At 37.3% G+C, this 11,360-nt stretch overlaps 1 protein-coding gene across 1 annotated transcript in view; it reads left to right on the top strand.

The window, feature by feature from the left end:
• Positions 1 to 11,360, top strand: part of zfyve26 (zinc finger, FYVE domain containing 26) — a 55,600-nt gene that overhangs the window by 16,733 nt on the left and 27,507 nt on the right. Inside the window, exons 7-11 of the mRNA XM_048600440.1 lie at positions 1,911 to 2,138; positions 2,415 to 2,520; positions 4,787 to 5,526; positions 6,781 to 6,980; positions 10,109 to 10,213. Of these exons, the coding sequence (XP_048456397.1) occupies positions 1,911 to 2,138; positions 2,415 to 2,520; positions 4,787 to 5,526; positions 6,781 to 6,980; positions 10,109 to 10,213 (1,379 nt within the window). The remainder of the gene's footprint in view (positions 1 to 1,910; positions 2,139 to 2,414; positions 2,521 to 4,786; positions 5,527 to 6,780; positions 6,981 to 10,108; positions 10,214 to 11,360) is intronic.

Below are 11,360 nucleotides of genomic sequence, written 5' to 3'. Positions count from 1 at the left end.
CCTCCCCCTTTTCTGATGAAGGGTCTAGGCCCGAAACGTCAGCCTCTTTGCTCCTATGATGCTGCTTGGCCTGCTGTGTTCGTCCAGCCCTGCACCTTGTTGTCTCGGATTCTCCAGCATCTGCAGTTCCTACTATCAGTAATTCTTAAAGTTTTGTTTCAAAAAGCATCTTGATGAAATTACACTTTATCCCTTTTATCAATTTGCATTACATCCTATGTGGGAAATTTTAGTATTTCTAGAGTGCTTTAGCTGTAAAGGATTAAGGGCAGCTAAACCCAGAGATGTTACTTGTTTTGTCAGAAGTATTATTTAATCTCATGGGTTAAATTAATCAAAAATAGTAATACTTAAAATCAAGTAAAAGTGGCAAGAGTTTAATCCTGTTGCTGTCGTAAGTAGACAGCTAGTTAGCTATAGTCTTCTCTGTCTATATTAGAGAAAGATAATTAGAGACTATATTGCTTGAGTGGCACCATTTCACTTCATGTTTGGGGCAGGCAAGGATAAATGCTCCAAGTCTACCGCATTTGATTTGGGATTTGAACCTGAGCAGTTAGTGTTACTCTGAATCACATACTAGCAGCAGCCTGAAGCTAAGTTAACCAGCCCCCACTGTTGTCGTGCTCTGTCTGTATTCTAACCAACCTTGCTTCTTTCTGTCTCAATATTCCTGTATTCAAAAAAGGAGACAGAAACCAGGGATCAAAGAGATATTTCTGCTTTCTGTGGCTCGGTATATTTATAGAGTCTGCTATATTCAAAAAAGGGGACAGAAAGCATTATAGTCCAGGGCATTTATGGTCATGTTCACATAGGGAAAATGGTGGAATCTTGTATTAAGGAGTATATAATGAAGTGCTTAGAAAATCTCAATGGGAGCAAGCAGACTTAGCTTGTCTTTGTGAAAGGGAGATCATGTTTGGCCAATTTATTGAGGTATTTTGAGGAAGTGATGAGCACTGCGAAAGGGATAGTTGTGATTGATTGTACTTAGATTTCCAAATGCATTTGGCAAGGTACCACAGCAAATGTTACTATGCAGAATGAGATCTTGGTTTAGGGAGCAACATCATAGTGTGGATAGAAGATTGGTTACCTAACAGGAAACAGATTCTGCATAAATTAATTCAAAGTTAAATAAAAATCAAAATAACAAAATTGAAAGAGTAAATAGTTAGAGGGTTCAGACAGGAATAAACTCTTGCCACTTTTACTTGATTTTAAGTATTACTATTTTTGATTACTTTAACCCATGAGATTAAATAATACTTCTGACAAAACAAGTAACATCTCTGGGTTAAGCTGCCCTTAATCCTTTACAGCTAAAGCACTCTAGAAATACTAAAATTTCCCACATAGGATGTTTGATTGCGGGAGGTCACCAATGTCCTTTAGGGAAGGAAACTGCCATCCTTACCTGGTCTGGCCTACATGTGACTTCAGAACCACAGCAATGTGTTGACTCTCAACTGCTCTCTGGGCAATAAACTCTGGCCTAGCCAGCGATGCCCTCATCCCGTGAATGAATGAAATTAAAAAAAAAAAAAAAACAGGTTCCAAAATATCAATAACACAACAGCTTGATTTAGAGATTACAGTTTTGCAAACCTGCCCACCAAACAAATGAAGTTTTGAAGAGATATTTTAATTTAATAAGACTTTTTGCAAGCATTGAACTGAAAATCTTCCTAATCAATTATTAACACCTGTAACTCTTCAATAAGGTCATTAACCTTTTTCAATTGTGGAACTATTTGTGCACTGGTATTGTGCCACTACATTTTAATGCCTTTTCTTCAAATGTAGCTTTCTTTGCTAAAATTAGACCCTATCTATAAAGCTCAGTGCGTGTCATACGGGATATCTTTGTGGATATTAAAAAAATAGAAACTGTTGTGCTCTTTTAGATCTAAAAGGAAATATACTCAACTGCTTGGAACAAACAAGTTCTCGATCTCAAGATCCAGAAGGTCACACCATCCAAAACCAGATGAAGCAGCTAGTGAAGAATCTAGATCAACGTATTCAAGATGTGATAGATAAAGAGCAGACAAGAGCAGACTACATGCGAAGCATTTTTGATTACATTAACACATTTGCAGCTGTGCTCGTTCGAAGTATGAACAGAGATATGGGTATGATATTATCACAAATAGATCACATCTATATTGTGTTTAAAATTGTTTTGATGTAATTGTTTGCTTTTAAAGTAACTCAGTAACTGATTGTAAACTTTTTAGCAATCAAATTGAAAGGAAAGGCGAACGTAAGTGCAAGTTTTAATAGGAAAGGAAAGAAAGAAATTACATTGTATGCTGCAGTTGATAGGTATTGTTGAATGCATGATTGTGAAGTTGACATATAGTTGGACATGAGCAATCACCAGTCTAATTGTATTTTCTTCATCCTAGATCAATTTGCAGAGGTAAAAGTAGGAAATCCCTTCATAATTCTGCAACAGACCCCATCACAACTTTTTGCACATTTACTTTTCGAGAAACCAACTTCGCCTGACCGGTATGAGCGATCATGTCAACAGTTGTTCTTATACTCAATGTGCAAAACGTGAACGGTCATGTTTTTACATGGTGTTTATTATCTCCTAACTTATCCTGTAATGGCCTGATCACACCATATGTAGAAACGTGAATAGGTCATTCAGCCCTTTGAACCTCTTTTTACCATTCAGTTAGATCATGGCTGACCTGTATCTTAATTCCATGTACCTGTTTTGGTTCCATATCTCTTAAAACCTCATACATAACAAAACATGTATCAATCTCAATTTTGAAACTTAGAATTAATAGACTCAACAATGTTTTGGGTGTAAGAATTTCAGATTTTCACCACTCTTTTGAGTGAATTTGCTTTTTGATATGGCCCCTGAACTGCCTTATTTTCAGGTAATTCCCAAGTATTCTAGAGGAAATAATTTGTTTATCTATTTATAAATAAAATAACAGAAGAATAATATCCCTGTCCTCAGTGGGACAAATAGGAACCCAGTACATGAGTATAAAGGACAAGGCTGAAGTATTTTACATCCATCTTCATCCAGAAATGCAAATGAATGATCCATCTCATTGTCCTCCTGAGGACCCCAGCATCACTAATGTCAACCTTGAACCAATTTGATTCACTCCACATGATACCAATAAATGGCTGAAGATACCAGATAATGCAAAAGCTATGGGCCGTTACAGCATTCCAGAACTAGCTACACCCCTACCCAAGCTGTTTCAGCTCACTTGCAACATTGGCACCTATCTATGCAGTTAATTGCCTGGGTATCTCTTGTACACAAAAGGTCTAAGAAACCCGACCTGACCAATTATCACCTCATTACCACCTTTGCCGGGTAATTGGGGCTGGGCAATCAGTGCTGGCCTAGACAGCAATGCCTACTTCTCGTGAAAAAACGGAAGAAAAAGAAGCTTATAGAATCCTTTTAATCATAAATATCTCGGGTCACCTTTTGTATCTTTCTTACTCGAGGAATACAAACCTGGTCCCTGAAACTGTCATCTGAATTGTATCTCAATGTGTTATCATTCTTTTGAATCTGGGCTTTATCCCTTGTAAAGTTAATATGTCCTTTCTGTGCTTAAACTGAACTTGTGGTCCAAGTGCTCGGCTCTCGGGCACCTGAATTCTTGCAAAGATGTACACAAGTAACCTGAAATGATTCTCTAACTTTTCTTTTTCATTTTTGCAGGCAAAGGCTCCCATTTTGCGCAGTTCACTGACATCTGTGTGAATTATAAATGTGATTACTATAGCATTCTGTCTACCATTTAGATTTAGTAATCTATTTTGAAGATTTTTGTTAGCAGAATAATAATATTGTAAACTCTAATGCATTGACTGTAAAATGCATCAGATTTCATGGAAGGCACTACCCAAGTGCAAGATTATTTATTCTTTAAACTCAGTAGTTGGAATATTCTAAGCACAGGATAGATTTCAAGGGTGTTTTGTTTTAGTCTGATGTAAGGAAAGATTGGGAGACTTAAGCATTTCAGTTTTGGAAAAACAAATGGTTTTTTTATAGGTTTCACAGTTGACACATAGGATGGGAAGTTATAACAGAGTTCTACTTCAAAAGAAAAGCATGTCAATGCAGTCAGAGGTTACAAATTCAAAATAGTGAAAAGTTTAGTTGTGGCAAACTTATGAAATGCATTTCCAGATTTGATCATGGAGGTAGAAGTCCTGAAGCAATTTTAGAAATTTTTGATTGCTGGTTCTTTGTGACTGGATGAGCTATGATGGGCTGTTGGATTTTCTTGACCATAGTTAGCTTTCAGTCTATTTGTCTATTGAAAGAGACATGTCAAAAACTATGCAATTGATTTGGTCCATTACTATCTTATGAGGATTTTTTTGTTTAGTAATTTTATTAAATTTTGTCTGTATCCAAATGCAGAATGATCAAACATGTGAACATATGAATGGGGAGCAAGAGTGGGTTTTTCAACCTTTTGAATCTGCTCCTCCACTCAATAAGATCATAACCAATCTAATTTTAACATCAGTTCTACATTCCTGCATGCTCCCAATAGAGACATGCTGTTTGCTTTTCATAACCAGAGAAAATAATTGTATTTCAGCATTATACTTGGCCAGTGTACAGCACTCAGAATATCAAGTGAATTGAACGCACAAGACATAGCTGTGCAGTGTCCTAGAAAGGATAAAAGAACATGTTATGAATTTGACTGACTGTTATGTTCGTAGGTAGTGAATTTTTTAATGGTTACTTTAAATTTATTTTTTTCTTTAGGTTATTCATGTTGCTGCAGAAGGAAGAATTGAACTTGAGTGTACAGCAAATTATTATTAGATGCTGCTGTGAGAGTCTTCCTCTTTGGAATACCAGGAGATTCGGCTACCGTCCTACTTTCCTCAGAGAAGTGACTGAACTGATAAAAGGACATTCAGAGCGCTGCCTTCCTGATTTAGGAATTGTCTTTCCAAGTTCATTCCATCTTACAGAAGAAAGTCTGAAAGATGAATCTACAGATTCTTCCTTGGGACCGTATTCTCTTATTCCTTCTGCACTGAATTTCATCAAGTCTCGTTCAAAGTTGCTCGCGGTTCTTGTCTGTTTAACAGCAACCCAAGGTCAAAGGGCACTTAGGCACAGTCTGTCATGGAAGGATCGTTTGAGTGGTCGCACAGAGGCACCCCTTGACATGGAACAGATCTCCAAGGAGTGTCAACAGTTAATGAAGGAATTTCCAATCCTTGAGCATTTTCTTTATACAATGGCTGAACCTTTACCCGGAACCCGTGAAGAAACTGCTAGTCTCCAGGACTCTCTGTGTGGTAACCCGTGCACTACCCTTTTGTTTACGGGCCTTCATTCTGAGGTAGCTGTAAGCACACTGTCTGAAATCTTCAGGCAAGTCTTGTGTGATGGTCACTGGCTCAAAGCATTGAAAATTCTTGACTTGTATGTTGATGAAAATGAAGAGTTTGAGAAACTGAAGGATATCCTGCTCAGCTTTGCAGTTGTAGGAGGTAAGACTACAGTACCTTCGCAAATGACCAGAATTGTCACATCCACAATATATAATTTTCTGAGAAAAGTAGAATAGTTTGTGGAATATGTGGATTAGTGGGTTGGAAAACACCTGGAATTAGTGTGTTATCTTATAAGGAAAGATTGGACGGACTGGTGTTGTTTCCACTGGAGTTAGAAGAGTGAGGAGTAACATGAGTGAAGTATATAAGATCTTGAACAGTTTTGACAAGGTGGATGTTGAAAATGCTTTCCTCTTCTGATCTCTTCACTGAGTTCCTTATACATTGCCAATGGCCACTGACACTTCCTGTTCCTTTTTTATGTCGGAATCTCCTGACAAAAGTTAAAACACTCAGGCTTTTTGTAGTGACATCAGTAATCTTTTTTCTTGTATCTAATTTCTTTCCAGTTATTAATTAGCATGCATCAAAATACACACTGTTTGTTTATGTATCCATTTGTATTAAAACCTCTAAATATCTGCATGCCCATTTATGTCAATGTTTTCCATTGTAACTTCCTTTGTTCACTTTAATGACCACTGCCTCTGAGTACTTATTGTTGTAATTTACCCTTCTGACAGTGGAGACGCTGCAATACCAGTGACAGCTATGAATTTACGTAGGCAGTTTCCATTGCAAGCGAACTTAGAATTGTATGAAAATAGAATATATGAATACAAATGAGGTCTGAACTGTGTGTATTGTCCTTGGTTCAGTTATCTTGTGACCTTCAGACCTACTTTACTTGAGGCTACATTTGATTTTGAATTCCCATGTAGCATTGTAGGGTATCAACTAATGGTATTTTCAGCTTCGTAGGTTAGTATGAACTTCATGTGAATTTTCCCATTATAAATTCTAGTGTCCATATTTGTATTAGAAATTGGCTGTGTAAACTTACCATTCTGCAATCATGACCTCCTGCCAGTGGAGACATTGCATGGTGTGATCAGCTTTGTAATAAAATGTTTAAACCAATCTCCTACATCAGCCCTTTTGCTAAAATGTTGAAGTCTCATCTGTCTATATTAGGTTGACAAATGAATACAAGTTGTGTGGACATGAAGCATAAAAATAACAATATTCAGCCCACAAAATTCTGCTATTTTTGCACACCATATATTGTCTATTTCACTTTACCCATTTATTCAATCTCCTTTTAAACACTGGAGATGAAGTTGTTCACCTTTATAGTTATTACCTCAGTTACTGAAGTTATTTCATAACAAATTTCTGTTACATTGGCAGAGCAAGAAGGTTGGAAATATGTGTTCCGCATAAAAAATGCTATTCTAAGGGCTAAACTTGTCCTCCACTGCTCAGAAAAGTGGCCACTTCGTGCTTGTCTTGACGTTCTGTTGTATTGTCTAAGTGATCCCAGTACAGATGACAGGGAATTTAAGTCCAATCTACGCAAAAAGAAGGAGGAACTTCAGGTTTATGAGAAGGTTTGTGGCATTCATTTGTTATCAATTGATATTAATATGAAGGATATCTGATCGACAGGATCACTGAAAATTATTGAACGCATAATGCTAGATTATGGAATTTGTTCCAAGTCCTGTCACAGGATGGTTTATTTCCCACAGTTTACTCCTTGACTGTTTCACGTCCTTGTAACTAGGAACAGAATCATTCTTAAGATTTTTTGTCTGCAGTAACATTTTTCGTAAAGTGCGTACTCATTTTACTTCAATGGGTCCTTCATGATCTACTTTACACTTGTTACATCTGCATTATGGATGGTTACTAATACCTTAGCATATCTTTCCTGGTCTGGGAGACATAACATGAGGACTCTCGGACGTAATTAGTACATTTCTAATCCCTTTTATTCCACCTTCTTAATTGTCATTTTGATTGATACTGCTATGCACTTGCTCTTTCTTTTTAAACTCCAATGTTATATTGATAGTGATTAAAGAAATATATATATTTTACATTGTGTTAGTAGATCTGTAGCACTTTTTAAACATGCATCAGAATCTTACTAGTTTTATTGTTCAGAGTTTGGAATGTTTTTAACGTGAGAGAAATATTAACATAATTTACAGAGATTAAGTCAAATATTTATTATGTTACATGTATGTACAGTATGTAAATGCAAGTACTTTTTGAATGGCAATGTCAGGAGTAGGTTACAGAATAGAAGGATGCCTCTGAGGGAATGATGTAAAGATGCACAGAGTTATAGTGAAAGTGCAAACAAGGCAACATTTATTACTAACACCTTGGATGAGAGACCAAGGGAAGTTGGAATTGTTCTCTTTTTGAGCAAAGAAAATTAAGGGGAGATTTAATGGAGATCTTTGGGATTATGATGGTCTTTGACGGGATAGATGGGAAGAAGCTTTTCCACTGACAGCCAAGTTGGTTATCAGAGGAATAGATTCACGTACTGAATAACAGTGCCCCAAAATTTAGTTGCTAGCATACAACATGCATGAACTGTCACCTCGCATAGGCCCGGTGCATTCAAACTGAGCTGTAAACTGCCAAAATAAAGTCAGGCAATTCACCATAAGTCTCATGTTTAATTGGTTTGGTTGATGCACAGAAAGGCAGAAGGAAATGCTATTTCTTATTCCAATTATATCTTTACTCTTTAGGCAGAGTAGAGTAAAAATCAATGAAGATTGAAAACTTTTTGGCAAATGATTTTATTAATTTTGCTTGTGAACCTGTTGTGTTTTAGATGCCTACAGTCTTAAGTACAATTCAAAATGCTATGGTCAAATTATTTTGCTTCTAAAATTCATTTTAAGGATTGGAGTTCCTTCAGGCCGCCTTGTAAATTTATCTCTAATCTGTCACTTTGAATTTAACAAAATGTATGGTTTTATACTATACTTGCTGTTGCAGATGCAAATGTCTAGTACTTGTCTTTGCTTTTCCCCAATTAATGTTTACAGCAGCTGGGGCTGAACAATAGTTTTTCAGTCTTTGTTTTATTTTAGCAATTTCTTTTCTTCCTGAATGTATTTCACTTCATTTATTCTCCCAAGCAACAATAGTTCTGTTTTTAATCCTGCATTATCAATACTTTCAACTAAATTTTACACTTTTAGGAATTATTCTTAGGTTCGTCATAGAATCCCTACAGTGTGGAAACAGGCCCTTTCGGCCCAACAAGTCCACAACGACCCTCCAAAGAGCATCCTACCCAGACCCATTCCCTGTAACCCTGCATTTCCCATGGCTAACGCATCTAATCTACAGATCCCTGAACACTAGGGACAAATTAGCATGGCCAACCCACCTAACCTGCACATCTTTGGACTGAAGCACCCGGCGGAAACTCTCACAGACATGGGGAGAATGTGCAAACTCCACACAGACAGTCGCCCGAGTGTGGAATTGAACCCAGGTCCCTGGTGCTGTGAGTTTAGTTTCCTTCAACGTTTCATACTTTGAATTTTATATTGAAGGTTTAAAAATATTTCTGGTGGATGGGTGAGCAAGGTTTTGGTAGCCTGGATGAAAGGCCATAGGAATGAGTGGAACAATTCCCAAATTAGGAGGTATCAAGATTATTGAGGAATTGCAAGGTTGAGTGCAAAGGTTAAGTGAGGAAGACTTAAAGCTGGCTTGGCAACAGGCCCTGAATATTTTTAAAATGATGGGAGAGTGGAGTTGCAAGCTGTACCAGAAACTGTGCACGAAGGAAAACAAGGTTAAAAATAGATGAAAGGCAGTATGGATGAAAACTTAACTGGAAGAAGAGTTCTAGAATTTAGAAATGGGAAAATCTGCTCCACAGCTACTTCACTTAATATGAACTGACACTCGAGAGTAATGAACTGGGAAAAGTGTTTATATTTTTGGTATGGTTTAAGATACTGGATGGGCTAAAAATGAAGAAGAGGAGCTATCAAAAAAAACATTGAAAGTCAACCGTGCATCTGAAGATGCTGAGGGAAGTAAATGTGCAAATTGCAGAAATAGGTACTAGTCATAATCTTTCAATTCTCCTTCAAAGTGGGAGTGGTACCAGAGTACTGGAGAAATACGTACTGTCAATGCATTTATTCCACAGAAATTACATAGGATGTACAGCAGAGAAACAAGCCATTTGGCCCAACTTCATATTGATGTTAATGTTCCATACAGTCTCTCTCAATCTGTCCTGCTATCTATAGTGATTTACACACCTATAAATCTAGCTGCCTCTGCTCTTGCATACCCTTTAGAATAGTACCCTTCATTTTATACTGTTTCCATGTTCTCTGTACCATTGTATCACCTCACATTTCTCTGCATTGAAATTCATCTGCCACGTATCTGCCCACTCCGCCAAATTGCCAATTTTCTTTATACGCTGTTATACAATTTATACACTCTTAGTTTACAGCGCTCCCAAGTCTTGAATTGTTGGCAAAGATCAAAATTGTCCCAAGATCTAGATCATTTTTGAGGAAAAGCAAGCATCCTGATACTGACTTTTGGTTTTCAACTTTGTTGAACTGTCAAGCAAATACAATTTTGTCTGTTTTAATGTATGCTTTTCTTCCAAAAAAAAACTGTCAGCTTGTTGTAAATTCGTACTGAAATTCTTAAATGGAGTTTATGTTGACAGATCCTTAACCTGGGATCTTCAGTACCTTGGTCTGGCTGGCAGGAACTGCGGGCTGCATCCAGTCAGAATCCACAGGCTGTAATGGACATCATTTTGCAGGCTGGGGTAAGTGAAATGTTTTTGGGTGTGATTCACATTACCATGAGATGTGCTTGGGAAGGGAAATGTCAAAGGAAGCCATTGAACAATCCAGTTAGGAATTTCCTGAAAAAAAAACTTCGAGAAACTGTTAAAGCCGATTCAGTCTTCAGCCATCAGAGAGAAAATAAGCAGGAGATGGAGGAATCCAGCCCTGCAACTGAAGCAGAGAAAATTGATTGCTCAACAGGCAGGACATGGAAGGGAACTTGCAGTAAGATTGACGAGACCAAGTTTGTGAGGATTTAGAGGACCTTTGCCCTGAAGGCAGCTATCTCCAATGTAGCCATCGTAGTGAAAGTCACTTCTGGGATCAGAAGTTACCCAGCAGAGAAAAGTTATCCTGAAGGAAGCAAGCTCATGAGAGTGGAGAGTGAATTGGGACTTGTTCCTGGAGTGTAAGTGTCCACTTAAGAACACGCGTAAAGTATAACCTTAGTCAAAGATTTTGTTATTAAAAGCTAAATGGAGAATTTCTTAAAAGTTATCTACAGAGTAGTATTTATCCAATGCTTTTAGTTTGTCTGTTACAGTAAAACTGTTAAACTCTGAAATCTTGTCCCGTGATTCTTCAGCCACTGGAAGTACGGAGATTATTTTTAAAAATTCTCTTGGAGAATCATAACAAGTGTAAGAGTAACTCATGTAAAATAAAAGTGACTACAATGCCTGCTAACTGCAGAGAAAAAAAAACTAGTGCAGTAATGGCAGGTGTGAATGTTGTTAATGTTCGAAAGAAACGAGACATGTTTGGTAGTATAAGAGCTATCAAAATGTACACCAACAATAAGCTGAGTGCCTGAATATGAAGGTTGAAGTAGTAGTTAGATCTGAAATCAATGTAGTTACCCGCTCATTGGTGAAATGTAACTCTTTCCAAACTTCAATTTGCCAAAATCCCAAACCTGAGTAATGTTACTGCAGTTGCCATTTTATGGATTCTGAGTCATATCAAAATAAGTTCTATCTTTTATTGGCATACTCTTGCTCCTGTTTCTTTTGTTCTTATAAGCTCAGGCAGAGCAGCCATGATCTCGTTGAATAGGGGAGCAGACTTGTGGGTCAAACTGGCGTACTCCTGCTCTTATTTCTTAGGTTTTAAATTAATATTAGT

The sequence above is a fragment of the Rhincodon typus genome, chromosome 8 (assembly GCF_021869965.1).
Source record: "Rhincodon typus isolate 14 chromosome 8, sRhiTyp1.1, whole genome shotgun sequence".
Classification (NCBI taxonomy): Eukaryota; Metazoa; Chordata; class Chondrichthyes; order Orectolobiformes; family Rhincodontidae; genus Rhincodon; species Rhincodon typus.
Note: the sequence above shows the minus strand (reverse complement) of the source record. Positions and strands in the feature narration are given on the sequence as shown.